The 25,690-nt window shown below is 37.9% G+C and overlaps 2 protein-coding genes and 1 pseudogene across 2 annotated transcripts; all 3 read left to right on the top strand.

Moving 5' to 3' along the window:
- The first annotated feature begins 851 nt into the window (after positions 1 to 851).
- Positions 852 to 6,114, top strand: LOC139362638 (zinc finger protein 736-like). Its single transcript, XM_071094146.1, has 3 exons — positions 852 to 971; positions 5,347 to 5,473; positions 6,008 to 6,114. The coding sequence occupies exons 1-3, from the start codon at positions 852 to 854 to the stop codon at positions 6,112 to 6,114; spliced, it is 354 nt and encodes a 117-aa protein (XP_070950247.1).
- Positions 6,115 to 10,627: 4,513 nt separating this feature from the next.
- LOC139362639 (zinc finger protein 736-like) lies at positions 10,628 to 16,259 on the top strand (annotated as a pseudogene).
- On the top strand, positions 14,937 to 17,729 carry LOC139362895 (putative zinc finger protein 727). Its single transcript, XM_071095247.1, has one exon. It carries the CDS (start codon positions 16,986 to 16,988, stop codon positions 17,427 to 17,429), a length of 444 nt encoding a protein of 147 aa, XP_070951348.1. The 5' UTR covers positions 14,937 to 16,985; the 3' UTR covers positions 17,430 to 17,729.
- The last annotated feature ends 7,961 nt before the right edge of the window (positions 17,730 to 25,690 follow it).

Raw genomic sequence — 25,690 nt, forward strand, 5'->3', positions numbered from 1 at the left:
GGTGATGCTTGGAGACTTGTAGAGGCACCACCTTGGTGGTCTTAGGTAAGAACCAAGAGAGTCTCTGGGTTACCAGGCTGACTCTTTTTCTGTTTTTTTACATTCTGTCAAATAAATGGAATTTCTGTCTCCGTGCTGAGCTGCCTGGAGCTGGGGTGGGTGTAACACAAGCACCCCTGTGGCCACCATTACTAAGACTACACTAAGTCAGACCCAGAGCCAACAAAGGACTGGCTCTCACATAAGGCCCAGAGTGACCACTACCTAGCTACCGCTGATATTCACTCCAGACCCAAGTTCTCTTCAGTCAGTAGGTGGTGAATCCAGCCAGTCTCATGTCCTTTCCTTCAAAGCAGTGAGCTCTGTTACCCACCCTGGGCTGGGGAGAGCAAAATGCCATTTGATAGGAAGAACATGGAGTCAGAAACCTTAGGAATCTACTTGGTGCCTTATTCTGCTGCGGCTTAGCTGGCACTGAGGCCATGAGACAACATCCTTCCTACTCTTTTCTCTCCTTTCTCAAGCATAAGAAGCCACTCCTCATGGTCACTACCACCCAGAGCCCGTAGCAAGTACTGCTAGGCTACTGCTGATATCCAGTGAGGACCCTGGGGCTCTTCAGTCAGCTTGTGGTGAACTCTGCCTGGCCTGCTTCTTTTGCTTCAGGGAAGTGAGTTTTTTTCTGGCCCAGGGTAGTTCCAGAAATGTCATCCAGGAGCCAAGGCCTGAAATCAGAGACCTCAAGAGCTATCTTGTTACTGCTACCTCACTATGGCCGAGCTGGTAATCAAGCTTCAAGACAAAGTCTCTTTTCTCTTCCCTCTCTTTTCCTCAAGCAGGAGTCTCTCCACATGGCGGCCACAGCTTGGATTGCACTGCACTGGGTCTCACCACCCAGGGGCTGCAGCAAATACTACTTGGTTACTGCTGATGTTTATTCGTGGCCCAAGGTGATGAATCTGCCAGAACTGGTATCTTCCCTTCAAGGCAGTGTGTTCTCTTCTGGCCCAGGCTATGTCTAGAACTGTCACCCAGGAACTAAGTCCTAGAATGGGGGCCCTCAGGGCTTTTTCTGGTGCTGTATTCTACTGTGGCTGAGATGATGTCCAAGTTGCAGGACAAAGTCTTCTTTACTCTTCTTTCGCCTCTCCTCAAGTAGAAAGAAAGATTTTCTCCTGGAGCTGTGAACTGCACTGCCTGTGCCTGGGGTAAGGATGATGCAGGCACTTTCTTGGCCATCCCAGTTGGCATCTCACAAAACCAGGATTTGCCCAGAAATTGCAGTCCCAGTGGCTTACACTGCCTTTCAAGTTTATTTAGAACCCCAGAGTGCTTTAGCCCATGGTGATGGGGCTACCTGAAACCCAGGTTTTGATTACTGAAATGGACACTTCCTCTCTGACTATGGCTAGTCTGAGTGCTTCATCCGTAGGCTCTGGTTGAATTCTGCCCTATGTTGCTTTCTGCTGTGACATGCAGCACTGAGTTTTACTGCAGTCTCACAATCACTGTGCTCTCTCTTCTGTAAGCCCACGGATTTTTCTCTCTCTGCCAAGCTGCACTGCCCGGGAATGGAGGAGGGGTGCTGTTGGCAATGAATGGCTTTCTTGTCTACCCTCTTGAGTGCCTCTTTCATGTGATGCTAAAGCTAAAACTAGGTCCTGTGACCACTCCCCAGAGTTTTGCTCTTATGAAGATGCTTATTTTGGTAGTCATTCTATTTGGTGTTTTATTCCGGGGATGGTTGCTGGAGGGTGCTATTTAGTCATCTTGTTCCACTTCCCCTGCAGCCATGTTGTTTGAATTAAGTGCTGCATGTGAGGCTAAGGTGAGCCCAGGGTCAACCATGAGTGCTTTCAGATACATTCACGAGAGGTGAGTTTAGTTTTAGTCCCAAATAAAGATCATAGAGACTGCTCTGCTTGGGTTTGGTAGGGGCAGGTCAATGCGACCCGTATTCCCATTGCTGCAGTAGAAATTGCTGGCATCTGTGGCAGAGAAGGGCAGTGAGTATTGGAAAGGGGGAACTCACATTTTGTTTTTATACAGGAGTTTACTGGTTCTGAACCTCTCCTGTGATAAAGGACAAACAAAGGCAGACTTTATCTGCAATTCTAGGTCCTTCTGCCTGTGGGTGTAGTGGTTTCAAGGGAAGGAGTTTCACTGATGCTTCAAAGGTGTATTCTCAAGAAACGGGTTTAATTTGTGCAGATAATCACACCTGGAAGGGATCACAGAGAAGGAAGAGAAAAAGAAATGGCTTATTCTGGGGTGACTGTGTGTCAGGTCAGAGACTGTGTCCACTTTTTCTTCTGAAATATCATGTGTGTAGAACTTGCAAATGTTTACTTCTCTACTTGTGATATTCTTGCCTAATCAGTTTAACTCCTTTTTCACTTTTTATTCTCATACTAGTCAGGGGGCTCTGAGAAATACTATTTACTTATATACTAGAGCCTTCTCTTTATTCCATATATCCCAGGTCTTAATAAGCCATGAAAAAATTGTCACCATGAATTTAGCCTGCAACATTACAAATGTTCCTTTTGTGGCTGTAGATCCTGGAAAGGTGTCGATGCCCAAGATTCTTGTTTGAGATGGGATCAGGTCCTTGATTATCAGTGAAGGAGACCATATACTGTTTAGCTTCCATTAAATTTATGCAAAACGGCTTATAAAAACGCACATTTAATGAGAATGTTCTTTACTGCCCAGGATAACTCAGAAAGTTCTGAATAAAAAATAATTAGAAGAGACTTCTTCTCTAGTATGCTAAAGCAAGGAAATAAGAGAGGACACAAACAAATAGAAAAAAATTCCATGCTCATGGATTGGAAAAATCAATATCGTGAAAATGACCCTACTGTCCAAAGTAATTTATAGATTAAATGCTATTCCCATCAAGCTACCTTTGACTTTCTTTGCAGAATTAGAAAAAAACTACTTTAAATTTCATATAGAACCAAAAAAGCCCATATAGCCAACACAATCCTAAGCAAAAAGTACAAAGCTGGAGGCATCACGCTACCTGACTTCAAACTATACTACAAGGCTACAGTACCCAAAATAGCATGGTACTTGTACCAAAACAGATAATATAGACCAATGGAACAGAACAGAGGCCTCAGAAATAATACCACACATCTACAACCATCTGATCTTCGACAAACCTGACGAAAACAAGCAATGGGAAAAGGATTCCCTGTGTAATAAATGGTGCTGGGAAAACTGCTTAGCCATAATGCAGAAAAAAAAACTGGACCTTTTCTTTACACCTTATAGAAAAATTAAGTCAAGATGGATTAAAGACTTAAATGTAAAACCATAAAAACCTTAGAAGAAAACCTAGGCTTTAGGACATAGGCATGGGCAAAGACTTCATGACTGAAATACCAAAAGCAATAGCAACAAGAGCCAAAATTGACAAATGGGATCTAATTAAAGAGCTTCTGCACAGCAAAATAAACTGTCATCAGAGTGAACATGCAGCCTAAAGAATGAGAGAAAATTTTTGCAATCTATCCATCTGACAAAAGGCTAATATCCAGAATCTACAAGGAACTTAAACAAATTTACAAGAAAAAAAAAACCCATCAAAAAGTAGGCAAAGGATATGAATAGACACTTCTCAAAAGCTCGTCATCACTGGTCATTAGAGAAATGCAAATCAAAACTGCAGTGAGATAGTATCTCATGCCAGTCAGAATGGTGATCATTAAAAAGTCAGGAAACAGATGATGGCGAGGATGTGGAGATATAGGAACACTTTTATGCTATTCTTGGGAGTGCAAATTGGTTCAACCATTGTGGAGGACAGTGTGGCAATTCCTTAAGGATCTAGAATCAGAAATACCATTTGACCCAGCAATCCTGTGATTGGATTATAAATCATTCTATAAAGACACATACACATGTATGTTTATTGCAGCACTATTTATAATAGCAAAGACTTGGAACCAGCCCACATGCCTATCAATGATAGACTGGATAAAGAAAATGTGGCACATAAACACTATGGGATACTATGCAGCCATAGAAAAGAGTGTTCTTTGCTGGGATATGAATGAAGCTGGAAGCCATCATTCTCAACAGACTAACACAGGAACAGAAAACCAAACACCGCATGTTCTCACTCATAAGTGGGAGTTGAACAATGAGAACACATGGACACAGGAAGGGGAATATCACACACCAAGGGCTGTCAGGGGATTGGGGACAAGGGGAGGGAGAGCATTAGGACAAATACCTAACACATGTGGAACTTAAAATGTAGATGACAGGTTGATGGGTGCAGCAAACCACCTTGACACATGTATACCTATGTAACAAAACTACACGTTCTGCACATGTATCCCAGAACTTAAAAAAAAAAAGAAATTTAACCAAAAAAGACAAAGACTTATTTATACACACCATTAGAGATTACAGAACATGGGAGATATTTGTAGCTTAAGTTTTTGCTTAAAACTGATGTTTCTTCATGACTAGACTCAGATTAAGTTGATCCTTTTTTGTGTTAATAATAGCACAGTAGTGTCATATCCTTCTTTGTTAATCAGCACCTGATACAAATTTCTTTTAATACAGTTGATCTTCATTTATTTACTTGGTAAATATGTTCTTTGACTTTTTTTTTTCACTCTAGGGTTAATTATTTTACTATTTATTTTTAATAGGTACTTTGGGGAGTTTTAGCAAGTGATGTGCAAGAACAAGATTAAACCACATTTAATCTGATAGCTCTTCTTACCTTCTCTTTGCATATAGCTTCCTATGGAAAACGAAGGCTCTCATCTTTCTTTATTGGCCAAATAAACTAAACACCTAGGCTGTGCCACTTAGTGAATTTTTGACAAAATATTTTCCTTGGGCCAGAAGCAGTGATACCACTGGCAAACTATTTATCAATTCAGAAACTCAAGCTTTACCCTAGATCTTCAGAGTCAAAATCTACATTTTAACAAGATCTCCTGTTCATTGATTTGAGAATAAGATTTGAGAAGTATGCTTTTAACTCACCATGAAGTTTCCATTTGGGAAGTATAGACAACTCATCTTGTATTATGTAAATATAGCATTAAGAAATGTACATGCCTGTGTTAATGTCCTTTATTTTATACAGTATCATCAAGAAAAGTATTGTATATCCACTGGTTTCATGATCTTATGCCATCTTTTCTCAGAGTTAAAAATACATTAGAGAATATTTCTGTGCTAGAAAGTATCCTATTAGATAACTTCGGTAACTCATGTAAGTCAGAACCAGCTCTCTTTACTCTCATTTTACCTGATGTCAAATCAAGAATTCTTTCTATGGTCACTTGGTAAATATGTTTTGTTTTTCAGAGAGTGTTGACATTCAGGGATGTGGCCGTAGAATTCTCCCCAGAAGAGTGGGAATGCCTGGACTTTGCTCAGCAGCATTTGTATAGGGATGTGATGTTAGAGAACTACAGAAACCTGGTCTCCTTGGGTGAGAATAACTCCAATATACAACTCACATTCTACATTAAATATTTTATTGTTCTTTTTGTTTTTGTTTTTTTTGGGGGGGGGTTTTTTTTTGGAAGTTCTGCTTTGCGTAAATGAGTTCCAGAATCCTGCTTCAAAAAGAAAAAATTGGGTATCTGTTCAGGTAGAAAATACAAGCTTTAAGATGTTTCATCTCAACATTAATCTTTCCCTTTTTTGAGCTCATCTGTATACTTCAGTCTAAATTAGTGGTAATATCAGAAATTTAATAGCATAAAATATTGTTACCCACACTTAAAAATGCAATTTTCACAACTGACTTTTGATTCAGTATTACTGTGTAATAGAGCTGAGAACTCACAAATTTAAAATGCTTTCTAAATATTCTAAAGTTCATATTACGAAACAGTAAATTGGAATTAATTTTCTAGAGTCTTCTATAATATTCTTTCTTCTCTACTGAGCACAGCATAGTACAAGATTGGTAATCGGATTATCCTAGCAAGAGTCATGTTATTTTTTTCTATTAAAACAGGTCTTGCTATCTTTAAGCCAGACTTGATTACCTGTCTGGAGCGAAGAAAGCCCTGGAATGTGAAGAGACAGAAGACAGTAGCCAAACACCCAGGTAGGTGGGAGTGAATGAAGCAAATGACACAAATGACGGAACCCAATGTCAAGGAGGAAGCCAGACCTTTAAACATGCTTCCAGAAACTCTGCTCCAGTGGAAATAGTTTCTGAGAAGCCTTCATTTCTTTCTCTCGCTTTAACATAGGGGAATTTTTTGTCCCGTTCTTGTGAATTTTCCAAGCACTGTACTTTCCCTTCAGTAATGTGCTTTGTTGTTGTTGCTGTTTTTTTGTTTTTTTTTTTCTTTGAGTTTACAGTGTTAATGAAAGTCTTTTTCCTGGCTTAAAAGAAAATGTGTCATTTGACTGCTTTTCCATTGCTTGGGAGAAACAGCAATATCAGTATTTTTGAGAAACTCTATATTAAACCATTTTTTAAGTTCTCTTTTTGGATAATGTCTAAATATATAAGTTTTGGGATAATTGCAGTTTGGATCAGAAATCCCAGGAACACCACAAAAAGATGTATGCTTGCTGGTTTATAATTTTCTATTCTCTGGAGGCTTCAAATGTGATTTTATGGAAATTTATACTCAGTAATTATATCAAAACAGTAAGCATCTCCCTAAATGAAACAACTCTAAAATTGTGTTACTTCAAATATTATTCTTTTCATATAAGCAAATATTGGTAAATGTGGCCAAAGTCCTTAACTGTAATATAGTTCAGTGTATCTACTTCATACATTTATTAAATATACTATGTCACTGGGGAGCTTGAAACATTGCTGAGTACGTATTAAACTCTCAATTTTAACTTTATTTTAAATAACATCATTTTGTGATTTTATTTAGTATAAAGCTTACTGTGACTCATTCATATGTGTATATATTTATAAACACATTTATGTATGCATATGACACATGTATATAATCTCAGTAACAAATTTTTTTCACAAATAATCGAATACCTATATATTGTATACAGTGTATTGATTTTATATCTGTATACATAATGAAATGATTAATACAATCAAATTAGTGAACAAACACATTTATGACCTTACATACTTACCTTTTTGTAGTGAGAACAATTAAGATCTCTCAGCAAATTTTCAGCATACCTAACAGTATTACTTTCTATAGTCATAAAGCTGTACATTAGGCTACCATAACTTATTTGTCTTTAACTGAACATTTGTACCATTTGAACAACATGTCCCACTTTCCCCACCTCCAGGGCCTAGCACTCACCTCTGTACTCTCTTCTAGGAGTCCAACCTTATATTCTCCATAGAAGTGAGATTATACTTTGTGTTTCTTTCATGTTTCACTTAGCATAATGTTATCTAGGTCCATCCATGTTGTGGAAATGGCAGGGTTTTATTACTTTTTATGGCTGAATAATATTCTGTTTTGTATATATACCATGTTTTCTTTGTGCAGTCAGTTTCCACAAACACTTTAGATTGCTTTCCTATCTTGACAATTGCAAAAAATGCTTCGATGAACACGGAGCTGCTGGTATTTCTTTGAGATAGTAAATTTATTGTATATGCAGACATGAGATAGCTAAATTGTACAGTAGTACTATTTAAAAAATTTTTAAAGAACCTTCATACTGGTTTTCATAATGTCTCTAAAAAATTACACATCACCATGAAGGTAAAGCATTTCTTTTCTTTAATATATTCTTGTCAACACTTGTTATAAATCTTCTTTTTGATATTAGCAATCCTGACAGATATAAAGTAGTATCTTACCATGAATTTAGTTTGCATCTGCCAGATTGGTGACATTGAGCACCTTTCTATATACCTGTTGCCCCATTAAATGTTTTCATGAATAAACATTTAGTCTTTGGCTTATCTTTTACATCTTGTTATTATTATTATTATTATTATAGTTGTTACCTTTTATTTGTATGAGTTTCTTATATATTTTTGATTCTAACCACTTATCAGGTATGGTTTTCTTATTCTATTTTTTTTTTTGGTTGTGCAGAAGTGTTTCAGTTTGATGCAGCTTAATTTGTCTGTATTTGCTTTTATTGCTGTGCTTTTGCTGTCGTATCCCAAAACTTATTTTGAAGACCAATATTAAGGTTTTTTAATATGTTTTCTTTTAAGATTATTAAGAATTTTGTCATACATTAGAGTCCTTATTTTATATTTAGTTAATTTTTAAATACAGTGTAAGAAAAATGGTCTAATTTTATTCTTTTACTTGTGGGTATTCCCTTTTCCCAGCCCTAATCATGGAAGAGACTGTACTTTCTGCATAGTGTATTCTCAGTGCCTCAGTGTCAAAGATTGGTTGATCTTACAAGGATGGATTTGTTTCTGGGCTCTCCATTTTGCTCCACTGATATCAATGTGCATTTTTATGCACAGATCATGCTGTTTTTATTACAATAGTCTTCAAATGTAGTTTAAAATCAGAAAGTATAATGTCCCTAGCTTTGTTTTTAATTCTCAGAACTGCTTTGGCTACTCAAAGTTTCTTGTAATTCCATATAAATTTTAAGATTGTATTTTCTATTACTTTGAAAAATTTTACTAAAATTTTAATAAGGGATTTATTGAATCTAAATTTTCCAATTTTATAGACTTATTTCAGCAGATAAAAATCTTATCTTGGGTCAATTAGCTGATAGAATCTTTTTGGGTATGCAGTGCAGAGGGGTTATACGTGGGTCACATGGCTACTTCTTGTTCTGTTGTGGAGTTTGCCTTTTGTGGGTTTGTTACCAGGAGCCTGGGTAGTTGTTAATCATGTGTTATTTCTTGGCAGACTGAATTGTGTTTAGGACTTTGATCTGTAGGGCTAGCTCTAGGGCAATGTTGTGCTTTAGGGTTGGTATGTGGTGGGCCTGATGTGTGTTTCTTACTGAGTATGTGGCAGGATTTCCCCAGGTCACTCTCTGTGTACTTAGGTTGGCAGAACTGGCCACAAACTGTGACTATCCATGCTGAAACTGAGTCACTGAACTGTTTCAGAGAGCACAGTAAAGGCCAAGGTCTGCAGACCTACCGCTGTAACCACAAATAGGCATCTTTCTCTGGGACCCTGGATGTGCAGAACCATTCCTAGACTATGGGTGGAAGGAACTGGAGATGGTTATGGAGTCACGGCAGAGTTTTAACTGGGGTCAAAATAGGTGACCCATTTCTTAGTCTGCAGCCAAGACCAAGGGTTTTCACGTTTGCCACCTGAATGAGGTCCTGCCTTTTCGAAATGACTCCAATCAATCTTTAGCCCTAGCAGGTTTTAAAACCCTCTCCCTGAAAAACAAAATTATTATGATGGTCTCTTCTTTGAGAAGGGGTCTCACCATATCACCCAGGCTGGTCTCAAACTCCTGGCCTAAAATGATGCTGCTTCTGCCTTAGCCTACAAAGTTGTTAGGATTACAGGTGTGAACCACCATGTCTGTCAACATAATGGACTCCGTGTAGTATTTCTTATAAGACTCTTCTAAGGGTAATGAACACCCTTACCTTTTGTTCATATTAGAAAGTCTTTATTTTTTTCTTATTGTTAAAGTAAATTTCTCCCAGATTAAGTATCCTTGGTTGGTAGCATTTTTTTTTCATCACCTTGAAATTTGGGAACTTCTTAGTCCCTTTTTTCTTCAAATAACCTCTCTACCTATGACTTTTCCCTTGCATTCTTCTTCAAAGAATCCTTTCATGAATATATTGGTCTCCTTGATGATATCTAATAAGTTACATATTCCATGTTGATGTTTTTCAATTTTTTTTGTTTTTGTTTTTCATGACTCAATATTTATAAATAACATGTCTTTAGTTTTCTGATTTTCGTTTTCTGGTCAATTATTCTGTTGTGACTCTACACAGTTTTTCAACAATTATTTCTCTGTTCCACAATTTCTTCTGGGTTCTTTTGTTTTTGTTCTTATTGAGCATACTTAGTATCATTATTTTGACATCTTTGTCAGATAATGCAAAGATCTTCTTTTCTTAAGGATTGAGTTTTGGAAATTTATTTCTTCAAATGGGGTATATTTTCTTTTTTTATGTCATGTGATCCTTTTATGAAATTTGGAAACTTGAAAACAGCCATCTAATCTAATATTTAAAGACTTGCTTAAAGACTGGCTAAAGCAGTGAGCCAGGCTTGACAAACATGTTCTCATTTGTGTCTTTGGACTTTTGTGTGTAACTTCTAAGTTAAGGAGATTTTTTTTCTTGTTTTCTTTTCAGATCCTATAATTTTTTGCTTCCCTGGTTGACTGTGGCATTGCAGTTCCTCTACTATTGCAACAAGCATTCATCTTTCATCTAGTACATGCAAGCTATAATTCTCATTACTCCAGCATTTTCATATTAAGGGAGATTAGACCATCTCCTATAATTTCAGAACTTTAAACAGACCCACTGTTCTAGATCTCTCCTGAGGGTAATACTGGGAGTTGATTGTGCTTTACTTAGCCCAGTTGCTGTTGAGGGAAAGAAAGGTTGTGCTGGAAAGTCTTTAAGCTAGACCTGGTTACCTTCTGCAGCATAGAAAATATTACTGGAATTTGAGAAGAGTGGAGAGAATAGCCATACACTCAGATAGGTATGAATGATTTAGCAGATAACATATGTGAAATGTCCAAAGGTGAAGGAGAAAACAAGAGTTTAAAATGTGGATTGGGAAGCTGTTCTCCAATGGAATTGATTCTTGAAAAGCCTCTTACTGTCACAGAAGAAAATCGTTTGATGTATGCTTATTAGGCTTTTGAATTCTCTTAAGTCTTCAGTTCATTTAATAATCTGCTGGTGCATTCACAGTGAGAGACAAACTCCTCTTTTTATGTTGTGAGGTTCTAAATGATCTAACTGCTCTTCTGTTTCTTTGAGGGATCTGGAAAATTTGTGCAAATTTTTGGAGACCACTATGTTAAGCTGTTTTTAAAAATCTGTTTGTGCCTTATGTTAGACATCTGTGAGAGAAGTAGGAAGACATTGAGATTTGGTCAAGAGATTTGAGAGAGGCTAGGGACAGATGTCATATGTTTTCTGCTTTATAATTTCCAGTCAATTCATTATACAGAAAATGAAAGTGAGAACTTTTATCAGAGCCTAAAGCATCTGATTAAGTATAAGAAAATCTAAACACCTATTTCACTTTGAAAGTATCTTTTTTAAAGCAGGAACTAAGTTTAGAAATTTAAATGCTATATGGCAAATACCTCTACTGTGGAATAGTTGATTTTATCTACCCAGCTCACAGAATTCCTAAAAACACTAATACCATAGGTTACTTAGAACACTGTCCAGCATATAATTTCCAAATTGTTACCTATTAATAACTATTATTTTTTAAATTTTATCTTTACTATGAAGATTCCTAGGGCTGTGTCCTATATATGTATTTTTTCTTTCTGGTTTGCTGTATACCAACTATGCCTGTAATTTCACAAGTTCTGAGCTAATGTGCTTAAATGTATGTTATATGAAAAGTGAATTAGATAATTAATAGGCACACCACATATATTAAAATCTTTTTTATATGTTTATGTTTACTACATACAAAAAGTTATCAGTATTTTCATCAACTTTTCTCAAACTTTGTCTACATAATTGTATAAACTTATTTCTAATTGTTCATTTTATTTTATATCATATTGTACTATATTTATGTTGTTTATATTATTTAGTAATGTAATGCTTTGCTTTGCTTCCAAAGGTCACCTTATTGCCTTTACATTTTGTGCTAAAATAGCAGCTATATATTAATGACATAATAGATATGTCCAGTGTTAAGAGCCTATTTCTTCATATTTTCTCTTCAAAGTTTTTTATGAATGATTGTAATGCATTTTCTTTAAAATGTTATTGCTTTCACTATGTACTAGTGATTCAAACTTTATTGTCTTCAATAGCAATGACATGAAATCAATCTGGTTGCCCATCAGTGGTGGATTGGATAAATATGTGGTACCTATATGCTGTGAAATACTACACAGTCAAAAAAAGTTATGTTCTTTGTTGTAACATTCATGCAGCCGAAAGCCATTATCTGAAGTAAATTAATGCAAAAATAGAAAGCCAAATACGGCATGTTCTTACTTATAAGAGAGCTAAATATTGGGTATACATGGATATAAAGATGGAAACAATAGATGCTGGGGACCACTAGAGGAGGAAGAGAGTAAAGAGACAAGACCTGAAAAGCTACCTGTTGGGTACTGTGCTATCTACCTGAGTAGTAGCAGCAATATCCCAAAACTTAGCAGTGCATAATATACCAATATGAATCAGTCATCCATATATTGCCAATATAATTATTTCTGTGTTTATTTGCCTGTGTAAAACATTGCCCCCATTTTATGACTTGTGTATTTGCTTTTTGTTGCTGTTATTGTTATTAGTCAATGATTGTTTTGTTGTTAATTGTGAAAAATACAAGGGCCAGGCGTGGTGGCTCACACCTGTAATTGCTGCACTCTGGTAGGTCAAGGAGGGTGGATCACCCGAGGTCAGAAGTTCAAGACCAGCCTGGCCAACATGGTGAAACCCTATCTCTAGTAAAAATACAAAATTAGCCAAGTGTGGTGGTACGTGCCTGTAATCCCAGCTACTCCGGAGGCTGAGGCAGGAGAATCGCCTGGACCCGGGAGGCAGAGGTTGCAGTTAGCCGAGATTGTGCCACTGCACTCCAGCCTAGGCATCAAAAGTGAAACTCCATCTTAAAAAAAAAAAATATATATATATATATAGAGAGAGAGAGAGAGAGAGAGAGAAAGAGAGAGAGAGAAAGCACATTTATAATCTTTAATGTTTTCAATTATGTAGTTCAGCTTTGTTAAGTATATTGACTTTGTTAGCAACATATCTTTAGAGCATTTTTGTTTTTATAGAAGAAATATGCTATACTCATGAATCCACTACTGATTTTTCCCATTGTCTGGACCTTTACAAACATCATTCTATTTTCTATTTTTAAGAATGTAACTATTTTAGATATTCCATGTAAGTAGATTCATACAGTATTTGTGTGTGTGTGTGTGTGTGTGTGTCTGGCTTATTAAATTTAGCATGATGTCTTCAAAATTTGTCTTTATAATAGATATTAGAAGATTTCTTGCTTTTTAAAAAGCTAATTAATATTCTTTTTTTTTGTATTTTAAATTATATTTATCCATTTGGTAAGGAAAGTTTAAACTAATTTTACCTATTGGCTTTTGTGAATAATGCTTCAGTGTGGTGTGCAAATAACTCACTTGACCATATATTCCAGAGTTTATGTCTGTGCTGCATTTTGTTTCATTACTTTGGTGTTCTACCTTTATACCAATTGGTGTTCTACCTTTATACCAATACCAAAGTGCTTTGATTACTATAGGTTAGTTTTGTGTTTGAAAATTATTAAGTGTAATGCTTCCAATATTTGTCTTCTATTTAAAGATTGTCAGGCTTTTCATAGTCCCTTGAGATCTTGTGTAATTTTGTGAGGTTTTTTTTTTTCTATTTTTGGAAAAGTAAAATTTAGAATTGAAAAGGGGTGTGTTGAATGTGTGGGTCACTTTAAGCGGCATGGACATCTTCCCAATATTATGTCTTCCAACCCTTGAAAAAGAGCATGCTCAGAAGTGTGTTGCTGGCTGGGTGTGGTGGCTCACGCCTTTAATCCCAGCACTTTGGGAGGCCAAGGTGGGCAGATCATGAAGTCAGGAGATTGAGACCATCCTGGCCAACCTGGTGAAACCCTGTCTTTACTAAAATACAAAAAAATTAGCTGGGCATGGGAGTGTACGTCTGTAGTCCCAGCTACTTGGGAGGCTGGGGCAGGGGAATCGCTTGAACCTGGGAAGTGGAGGTTGCAGTGAGCCGAGATCATGCCATTGCACCTCCAGCCTGATGGCAGAGTGAGACTCCATCTCAAAACAAAAAAATAAAAGCAAAAGAGTGTGTGTTTTAATTTTTATATATTTTTAAATGTTTCAGCATTTCTTCTGTTACTTCTAGTTTCATTCCACTTAGGCCATAAATAACTGTAAAATTTCAATTAAAAAATTGTTAAGACTACTTTTGTGGTGTCACAGGTGGTCTATCTAGGAAAATGTTTCATGAGTAATTGAAAAGAATGTGTATTTTGCTGTCTGTACATTTGTTAGGTGTAATTATTTTGTAGTGCATTCAAGTTTTTTGTTCCTTTATTGATATTCTGTCTTTATTATTTATTCCTGAAAGTGAGGTATTGATGTATCCTTCCATTATTATATTGCTGTCTAATTTTGCTTAAATTCCGTTAATGTTTGCTCTATGTGTCTGTGAAAACTGTCAGATATATTTATAGATTCTGAGTGAATGAACCCTCCTGCTATAATTGAATGTCCTACTTTCTCTCTTGTGACTTTTGACTTCAATTATATGAAATATGAGAGTTTTCGAGTTAATAAATTGTTACCTCTTCTCCTCTCATTTGGTTAACACTTGCATGGAATGTGTTTTTCATCCAGACATTTTCAGTCTATTTTTTTTGTTAGCTCTGAAGTGAGTCTCTTGAAGACATGACATAATTAGGTCTTGATATAGATCATAATATGGTTAGATTTTTTTTTTTCCTTTTGAAGGACACTTTTGCTGGATATAGCATTCTTGCTTAGAATTTTTTTGTTGTAATCTTAGGTTCTAATTTGTATAATAAAAAGCCACATGTCAAGATCTTTATTAAGTGGCTTTTGTCTGGGGGAATATGATACCAGTTTTTTTGGCTGGAGATTCTTGGAGTCTGTCAAGCTGGTACTAGGGATATTTTCTCTGGGAATGTGTTTTTAGTTAAAAAAGATTTCCCTTTTTTTTTTTTTTTTCCAGTCAGAGTTTCAGTCTTGTTGCCCAGGCTGGAGTGCAATGGCGTGATCTTGGCTAACTGCAACCCACACCTCCTGAGTTAAAGTGATTCTCCTGCCTCAGCCTTCTGAGTAGCTGGGATTACAGGTGCCTGCCACCACACTCAGCTAATTTTTGTATTTTTAGTAGAGATGGGTTTCACCATGTTGACCTGGCTGGTCTTGAATTTCTGACCTCAGGTGGTCTGCCCGCCTCAGCCTCCCAAAGTGCTGGGATTACAGGCATGAGCCACTGCTCCTGGCCATTCCTCATGTTTCTTATTGAGATCCTGTAGTCACTTGCTATATCCATTGTCTGTCTGTGATACTGAAGTCTTTCCTCTCTTGTAACAGTCATTTACCTTTGGTCTCCGCTGTCCGAAACTGTCAAAGTATACCACCTTTCCTTTCAACACTGTCATGGAATACAGAAATTAGTCTTTGGTAAAGTCTCAAAAAGCCAGAAGCATGGACATAGGTATCACTATTTTATTTAGTTTTGGAGGGGGAAGACAGGAGTTGGGAGTGTATATTTAAGGTCATCATGGGATGAAGAATGGCTGTGGTGGGTAAATATGAAATACTTTTATTACACTTCTGTGTGGTTCTTTGCATTTTGCTCACTTGGGGTGCTTCTTAGACTTCTCACAAAGGCATTTTGGTCAGTATATTTCTGTTAAGTTTATATGTCTATAAAGGAATTAACAGCCTGTGATATTTTATTGTGCCACCTTGTTAATGTGCTTTGTGTAGTTCTATATTTGGAAAGTGTATTCACCTGAGTGTAATGAGGGAGAAATTTTGTTCTTTTTTTTTTTTCAACTGGCTCTTTTCATTTTACTACAGAGGTATTGCCTGAGCATGACATAAAAGATTCATTTCAAAAGGTGATTCTTAGAAAGCATGGAAGCTGTGACCTTAATACTTTATATTTAAAGAAAGACTACCAAAGTGTGGGTAGTTGCAAGGGGCAGAAAAGCAGTTACAATGGCGTTGATTGATGTTTGTCAACTACCCATAGCAAAACCTGTCAATGTAATAAATGTTGCAAAGCTTTGGAGTTGTGCTCAATCTTCACTGAACATAAGAAAATTTTTAGCAGAGAGAAATGTTAGAAATGTGAAGAATGTGGCAAAGACTGTAGGTTGTCAGATTTTACCATACGGAAGATAATCCATACTGCAGAGAGATGCTATAAATGTGAAGAATGTGCTAAAGTTTTTAAAAAGTTCTCAAACCTTACTAAACATAATAGAGTTCATACTGAAGAGAAACCCTACAAATGTGAAGAATGTGGCAAAACCTTTACCTGCTCCTTAACCCTTATTAAACACAAGAGAATTCATACTGGAGACAGAACCTACAAATGTGAATAATGTCACAAAGCCTACAGGTGGTTCTCACACCTTGCTAAACATAAGATAATTCATACTGGAGAGAAACCCTACAAATGTAATGAATGTGGAAAAGCTTTTATGTGGATCTCAGCCATTAGTTGACATAAGAAAATTCATACTGGAGAGAAACCCTGCACCTGTGAAGGATGTGGCAAAACCTTTACATGCTTCTTAGACCTTACTAAACATAAGAGAATTCACACTGGAGAGAAACCCTACAAATGTAATGAATGTGGAAACACTTTTACATGTATCTCGGCCCTTAGTCAACATAAGAGAATTCATAGCAGAGAGAAACCCTACAACTGTGAAGAATGTGGCAAAGCCTTTATGCGCTCCTCAACTCTTAATAGCCACAAGAGAATTCATACGGAATACAGACCCTACAAATGTGAGGAATGTAACAAAGCCTACAGGTGATTCTCACACCTTGCTAAACATAAGATCATTCATACTGGAAAGAAACCCTACAAATGTAATGAATGTGGAAAAGCTTTTACATGGCTCACTTCCCTTAGTCAACATAAGAGAATTCATACTGGAGAGAAACCCTACAAATGTAATGAATGTGGAAAGGCTTTTACGCGTATCTAGGCCTTTAGTCATCATAAGAGAATTCATACTGGAGAGAAACCCTACATCTGTGAAGAATGTGGCAAAGCCTTTACCCGTTCCTCAACCCTTAATAGCCACAAGAGAATTCATATGGAAGAGAGATCCTATAAATGTGAAGAATGTAACAAAGCCTACAGGTGGTTCTCACACCTTGCTCGACATAAGAGAATTCATACTGGAGAGAAACCCTACAAATGTAATGAATGTGGAAAAGCTTTTACATCGATCTTCTCCCTTAGTCAACATAAGAGAATTCATATTGGAGAGAAACCCTACAAATGTAATGAATGTGGAAAGGCTTTTATGTGTATCTTGGCCCTTAGTCAACATAAGAGAATTCATACTGGAGAGAAACCCTACATCTGTAAAGAATGTGGCAAAGCCTTTACCTGCTCCTCAACCCTTACTAACCACAAGAGAATTCATATGGAAGAGAGACCTTACAAATGTGAAGAATGTGGCAAAACCTTTAAGAGCTTCTCAGTCCTTACTAATCATAAGAGAATTCACACTGGAGAGAAATCCTACAAATGAGAAGAATGTGGCAAAGCATCGAGCTCGTTCTCACACTTCATTAGACATAAGAGAATTCATACTAGAGAGAAGCTCCACAGTGTTAAAAATGTGGAGAAGGCTTTAACAAGTCATCATAGTGTGTTCAACATCAGAGGCTTAATGCTGAGCAAATGCAGTATAAATGTAATGACTGTTGAAGAACATTCAACATCTTGGAGGGTCTCTAAGAACTTGCTTTATAATCTGGGTGCTTTTGTGTTGGGTGCATATATACCCCTTTACTATTATGTAATGCCCTTCTTTGTCTTTTTTTTTTTTTTTTTTTTTTTTTTTAATCTGTGTAGACTTAAAGTTTCTTTTTCCAGAAACTAGGATTGGAATCCCTGCTCTTTTTCTGTTTTCTATTTGCTTGGTAGATTTTTCTTTTTCCCTTTCTTTTGAGCTTATTTGAGAAGGGTGTCTTGATTACAGCATACCGTTAGATCTTGATTCTTTATTCAGCTTGCTACTCTGTTTTTTAATTGGGGCGTTTAGCCCATTTTCATTTAGGGTTAGTATTCATATTGCGTGGATTTGATTCTGTCAGTATGATCTTGGCTGGCTATTTTGCACATTTTTTTTATGTGGTGGCTTTATCGTGTCAGCAGTTTGTGTACTTTAGTATGTTTTTGTAGTGACTAGTAATAGTCTTTCTTATTTAGTGCTTTCTTCAGAAGCTCTTGTAAGTCAGGTCTTGTGGTAACAGATTTCCTCAGCTGTTGGTTACCTGAATATGATCATATTTATTTTTTCATTCTGAAGGTTACTTTGGCTAGATATGAACTTCTGAGTTAGAATTCTTTTTTAAGAATACTGAATATTGGCCCTTAATCTCTTCTGACTTGTAGGATTTTGGCTGAAAGGTTCATTGTTGTCTGATGGGCGTCTTTTTAGTGGTGACCTGGCCTTTCTCTCTAGCTGCCTTTAACATATTTTTTCTTTGATTTTCATCTTGGAGAATCTCATGAGTATGTATCTTGGGGATGACCACCTTGTGGGGTATCTCACCGGGGTTCTCCACATTTTCTGCCTTTGAATGTTGGCCTCTGTGTCTAGGTTAGGGAAGTTCTCATGGATGTTATCCTGAAATAGTATTTCAAGTTGTTTTCATACTCCCTATTGCTTTCAGGCACTCTCTTTAATCATAGATTTAGTTTCTTCACATAATCCCATATTTCTTAGAGGTTTTGTTCATTCTGCTTTATGCTTTCTTCACTATTCTTGTCTGTCTTATTTCAGAAAGCCAGTCTTGAGGCTCTGAGATTCTTCCCTCTGCCTGGCGTATTCTTCTATTAATACTTGTGATTACATTATGAAGATTTTGTATTGTGTTTTGCAGCTCTATTACTTTGGCCATATTTTTCTCTAGACTGGTTTTTTTTTTCCATCAGTTCCTGCAATTTTGGCTTTCATTGCATTGGGTTGCAACTTACTTTTGTAGCTCAATGAAGTTTGTTTCTATCCATATTCTGAGTTTTGCTTCTGTCATCTTAGGCCATGCTGGAAATGTAATTTGGTCATTTGGATGAAAGAAGTCACTCTGGTTTTTTGTGTTTTCAACATTTTTGCACTGATTTTCTCTCATCTCTGTGGGGATATCTTTGAAGTTGCTGAACCTTGAATGGGGTTTTGGTTTTCTGGATCCTATTTGATGGTCTTGAGTATTTGATTGTGGTAAAAGGTGGATTCAGCCAACAAGCTTTGTTACTGGGAGTTGTTTTTTTGGTGGAGAGGAGGCAATGCTCAGCTCACAACTCAAGAGTCTGTATGCTCTAACTCTGGGGGACTTGTATTGAGCCCCAGCTGTGTTCTGTGGCTCCTTGTGATTTGGAATCTGCCACTCTCTGGAACTAAGATGCCACAGCTGTAGCAGAGTGCTGGTGGATATGGGGTTTCTGCCTGTCTTTTTGGGTATTTACCTCAGTGACAGGAGCAAAGCAGCGGGGAGGGGAGTCGGGGTTACCTGCGAGAGAGACTGTGTGTGCTGTTGCACTAAGGGTGATGTTGGCTTGGGGCAGGATGCTGGCCAGTGAAGGTTTTGATGCCTCCTCTGTGTCCCCCAAGAAGCAGTGATTGTTCAGAGTGTGGGAAGATACCCTGTTCTCCACACAGTGTTACCACAAAGGCCAGAGTGGGACTTTCTAGCTCTCTACTCACCAAAGCTTCATCTACAATGGCAATTGCTGGGGGTTGCAGGGGCATATTGCATTTCCATATGATGGTGGGACAAGCAAAGCCAAACTCACCTTTGCAGACATATGCCAGCAAAGTCATATAGGGAGTTGCCATGGTCTTGGGAAGTTGCAGTATGGGGAAGAAACACGTGGGCTGGTGCAGTCATAGGGGCTGCCTTGCTGGAGCTCTTCATGGGTCAGGCATGGCCCACCAGTGCATGTGCTCTGGTCTGGGCTCCTAATGTACCTGAGACTGCTCTGTAAGCAGCTGTGGCCAGACTGGGTCCCTGGGAGAGGCCAGCAGACCAAGGAGTGCTCAGTTGGACCAGCTTCTTCAGATTTGCAAGACCATCCTGCAGAAATTAGGTCCAACAGTTCTAAGGATAAAGACTCTTATGGGAGAAAGTTGAGCCTGGAGATATGGCCATCAGTGGCCACACTTTATTACAGATGCTCTTGCGCTCAACCCTCTGGGCACCACATGAGTTGGTTTGCTGCCCCACCTCTTTGCTTGACTTCTGGGGGATGCATCTCAGAGATGTGTAGGCCAGCAACCACTCAGTGCAGTCCACCCAGGATGGAGGATCTGTGCTTTTGGCCAAGTCAGTTGTTCACTGTTTGGTGATGAGCAGTGTGTTGTTTGTGGGACCCATGGAGGATGGACTGGCCCCCTCTTCTTGGGTAAACTGCAGGTTGTTTGAGGTGTGAGTAAGACACTTAGAGTTTTGGATTTTTCATGAGTCTGAGGGTATCAAGGACAGTTCTACTGCAGAGGCAGTGGCAGAAATATTTTCAGTTGCCCCTGGAGGCTCTGTCCCAGGAGTTACTAAGTTGCTACTGGCTCAATAGCTCTGGAAAAAATTGGCTAGTGGCCCAGGTCTGGAGAACCTGCCCAGTGAGAATATATGAGAAAAGGCACTCACATCACAATCTGGCCACTTTTCTGAAGGGCTGCTGCAGTGTGCTGGTGTCCACTGCAGTTTCTAGTCACCTCAGATTTTCCAGTATCTGACTTTAACACCACTGAATTCTGCAAAACAGCAACAATGGCAGCATGCCCTTTTCTCTAAGAGCTCCATCCTAGGGAGGTATAGACCTGTTTCCAGCCCCAAAGCACCTGTAGGAGGTACTGGGAAACCCTTGTTGAAAAGTCTTAGCCAGTGAGGAGAACACGATTGGGGACCCACTTAAGAAAGCAGTGTAGGCTGGGTGCAGTGGCTCACGCCTGTAATCCTAGCACCTTGGGAGGCCGAGGCAGGTGCATTGCCTGAGCTCAGGAGTTCAAGACCAGCCTGGGCAACATGGTGAAATTCCATCTCTACTAAAATACAAAAAAAGAAAATTAGCCAGGTGTGGTGGCATGCACCTGTGTAGTCTTAGCTACTTGGGAGTCTGAGGCAGGAGAATTGCTTGAATCCAAGAGGCGGAGGTTCCAGTGAGCCAAGATCATGCCACTGCACTCCAGCCTAGCAACAGACTGAGACTCCGTCTCAAAAAAAAAAAAAAAAAAAAAAAAAAGCAGTCTAGCCATGTTTTTGTAGGATAGCTCTGCTGTGCAGAGGTGCCACTTTCACCCCCAGTTTATTTGGACTCTCCAAAGCCAGAGACTGGAACAGCTAAGTCACACAAACAGCAAAAATGGTAGCTCACTCTTCCCTCTAGGAACTGTATCCCAAAGATGATTCAAAACTCCATTGACCAAAGAGCACCAGTGGTGGTAGCTGGAGACCCTGGTTGGGAAGTACTTTGCAGTGAGGAGGAACAAGATTGGGGGACTGCTTTAACAGATAGTCTGGCCATTTCTTTTTAGAGCACCTGTACTGTGCTAGGAGATCCTTTCTGCCCCCAGTCAGCTTGGGCTCTTCAAAGCATAAAGGCTGGAATGGCTAAGTTGCCCAAGAAGCAAAGATGGTGGCCCACTCCTCTTTCTGGTAGCTCCATCCCTGGGGGGTGCAGTGCTGCTACCAGTGGTTGGCTGGAATTCTAAGCCAGTAGGTCTTACCCTGTGAGGCACTGTGGAAGTGGGTCCTACATACCATCACTGCTCAGCCATCTGGGTTCCACCTTTTTCCTATGGGTATGTACAGGTGTGTAACCTCCTGCTTTGCTGGAGTTGGCAGCTACTTTTTCTGGGAAGCCTGGAAAGCCAGAGTATCTAAAACTCTTGAGTCTATGTGCAGGCCTCAGCGGCTGCTCTGCTGAGACTCCATGTAGCTTTGTCTGTTAAACTGAAGGCCTTGGTGAAATGGGTTCATAAGGGTATCTTCTCACCTGAAGGTTGCAAAGATCTGTGGGAGAATCATGGGTTCCTAGGGTCACACATGCACTCACTGCTCTACTGGGTGGGGAGGTTCCCTTGGCTCCATGTTGTTCCTGGGTGGCCCATTGTCCTGCCTTGCTTTACTCCATTCTCTGTAAGTTGTTTCTTTCATTATTCCAATGCAAGTACTGGATGTTTCAGTTGAAGGTGCTGTATCTACGCATACCTTGCATTCCTCTCTCTGAGAGCTATACAGTCTAGCTCCTTCTACTTTTTTATGTTAAAAGAATTTAATATATTTTCAAAAGCAAATATTAATATAATTTAACTCATATTTGATGCTGTGTCGTCATTCTAGAATTTATGTGAAAGAGCATGGTCAATGGTTGCTGCACCAGAGTTAGGAGAAGTTCTTCCATATTAGACAGATTTATATACTTTGCCATGAAAGATTAAGGAAACAAATCTAAGATACATGAAGAAATTCTAAGTGGAAAGGCCCCTTAGTGGTTGGTTTATAACAGTATTATAAGTGACAGGGTGATAGAAGTGTGGTGATTAGGATAATATTCTGCATAGTAAGAAACAATTTGTATTTTAGAAGAAAATCGCTTTACCATTTGCAAACTAAGGTAATGAAAATACAGTGAATTTCAAAATGCCTTTTTAATGACAATGTGTGAACTTGTTATAATAAACTAAAATTATTATTACCATGTTAAGGCTATTTTACATTAAATGTGTATGTTGCCACTGATGTTAACTTATCCCATCTTACCCAAGGTTGTAGGTTAACAGATGTTAATAATATACTATTGTGTGACTGTGGAATAACATCTCTAGTGATTCCTTTGTCAGTGGTCTTTAACTTAACATAATTTGGACAATATGATTCCTACAACTTAACATTTTTGTTTTTCTTGTAACTACAGGTTATTATGATGGTTGTAATGAAGATTATGTGAGTATAATGGAGCTGTATGTTTCTGAATTCTGAACAACTAGTTACAAAATATTCTACTTTTTTTCTGTTGAACTGTGATGTATCTGGTCTGCTAAACACATACAGACCTTTAGTTTTCATTTATATGGATTTAAATATACAGATGTATTACTGTAAAATAAACCAGATATAACAGACTTATAGAGAAAGTAATCATTTGTTTATGGTTGTATACCTATTTTGAAAAGAAAAGAAAAATATTAGAATTAAATATAATTGTACAAGGGTTGATATCTTACCAGCAAACCAGAAATTTCAAAGATTTTGAAAGCAAATCTATTTTCTGTGCTTTGTATTCATTTATCTAAAATGTTATTGCTCCTGGCTTAGAATCATTTTGTGCAAATTCTCTTTTTCTTTTTTTTGGTTTGTCTGTTTGCCTGTTGCTCACCATAGACATAATATATAATCTTCTGTTCATCTAGTTTCATAAAACATTCTTTGTATAATCCCCTCAGAGATTATGAAAGTGGTAAAATTTAATGGTGTTCACTAAATAATTTTCACATGTGAGTAATTTCACGCTGAGTGTATTGTGTATTATTTATTTAGTACATTTTATATTTTGTTTAAATTAGAGAATGCTATTTAATCCAATTTTCATTTAGCTATTAATCATTTTACTTTATAAAATTGATTTATTAAATATATTTGGTTAATTCAGGTAAACAGTTGATCATTTAATTTTGGCATATACATGAAGTTAACAAAAACAATACTAGCTATGTAATAGAAGCTACATAATTAGAAATCAATATTCTCTTTGAAATTAGTTTGTGGTCTCAGGTGAAAAATTGAAAATATTTATAGTAGTGACATTAATTCTGCATATGAAGAGAACATAATTGTACCTATGGTGCACAATTGACTCTCCCAATTTAAACAAGATGAAGAGATGGACATTTTAGCAAAACTAAGTGAAAACCTTGGAAAGTTTTCAGATTATGTTTCTATATTTAAACATCTATTGTGGGAGTTAGAGGGAAAGTCTATGCTGTCAAATCTGGAATTGCTGACACATGTTAAGAGTATGCTGCACAGGTTTTGAAATCAAAAATGCCCTGAACTCTTTTCACTTAGGTTAACAAAATAGGGTTTTAGTCTTCCTCCTCTATATTCTGGTTTAGACAGAATTATCAAGCCATTTCAAGTAGATTTTATTGCAGATCTTTTTTTTTTTTTTTTTCTCCTGAAATGGAGTCTCACTTTGTCACCCAGGCTGGTGTGCCATGTCACAATCTCGGCTCACTGCAACCTCCACCTTCCAGGTTCAAGCAATTCTTTTGCCTCAGCCTCCCGAGTAGCTGGGACTACAGGCAACCCCCACACCATGCCTGACTAATTTTTTGTACTTTTAGTAGGAACAGGTTTTCACTGTGTTAGCCAGAATGGTCTTGATCTCCTAACCTCGTGATCTGCCTATCTCAGGTTCCCAGAGTACGGGTATTACAGGCATGAGCCACTGCACCTGGCCTTGGTTCTAGATCTTGACATAGCACATCTTCAATTTACTGTCTCCAAGGATAGAAAAGATACGGAAGAACAAAACCAAACATTTGTTATAACCCAAGGAGATTTTATTTCTGTCCTGCTGTCCTGGGCTTTCAGAAATGTAGTTCTGGCAGACATTACTGGAAGGTAGAAGTGGGAAACAGCCTAAATGAAAATTGGGTGTGTGTCAAGACTGTTGTCTTAGGAACTGGCAGGATCAGCCTTCAGTTTTCGGTAGATTTTGGGCAACTGAGTGATATATAAAGAGTGGTTTTGTGATATATAAAGAGTGATATATAAAGAGCCTAAGACAACCCAGCTTCTGCTAGTAGTAAAACCCAGTAAGACTGCTATTGTTTTGGACTATGAATTGGGTGATTTTTCAAAATAATAATAATTTTAAAAATCTGTCAATTTTGATTTGCATACCTAGCTAAAATTTTTTTAAGATTGAAGATAAGATGTAAAATAATTCATACAAGTAATATAAACTAAGTTTTCTTAAATTACTTAAGAAATCTAATTACATTTTAAATAAATTGCTGTCAACTGTTAGTATTTGTGAGGCATTTTTTTTTTTAACATTTTTGCCTCTAAAACCGGTAACAATTTGAACAACGAGGAAAACAGAAATTCAATAATTGGCATAAAACTTCATGAAAACAAAAGGTTTGTATGATGACCTAATTAAAATAATATAAAGAATCAACATGTTAATGTTTGTTTTTACACATTATTGGACAAAAGTAGCCCTGAGATATTAATGTGCAGAAAATACTGTTAATTATATTCTTGAGACTCTCTTACTGACTTTGACACTTTGAGAGACTCCAGCACAGGCCCAGGATTCCCTAGGCATTTCTTTTAAGAGAACATCCCATGGATATGAAGCAGAAGGCCATGTCCACAAAGAGAAATGGATGCTCACCTCCTAGAGTCCAGTGGGTGCAGGTTGCAGAAAGAATAGGCCCTTCTTGAAGGTCCAGGAAGGGGCTATTGGAACCATCCTAGAAAAGGGACCTGGAGTTCCACTGAGCCCTCCTGCCTGCAGGAGCCTCCGAGGGCCCTGGGGGAGGCCAGCCAAGGTGCTCTGTCCTGTCCCTGGCCCTCGAGTCCTGCCTCACCTGCTAGCTTTTTCCACCAGGAAATCAGGATGGCAATCCCCAATGCAGGCCCACTAGCAGAAGGAGATCAAGAGTGTCCAGGCCCACACCCATCTTGGCACATTAAGTGACTTACTGAATAACTAGTCAATAAGTTGGAGCGAATGTGCTGCTGTGATCCCCTGAGATCATATTCTAGGAGGAAACCT

Source organism: Macaca nemestrina, chromosome 4 (genome assembly GCF_043159975.1).
Source record: "Macaca nemestrina isolate mMacNem1 chromosome 4, mMacNem.hap1, whole genome shotgun sequence".
Taxonomy (NCBI): Eukaryota; Metazoa; Chordata; class Mammalia; order Primates; family Cercopithecidae; genus Macaca; species Macaca nemestrina.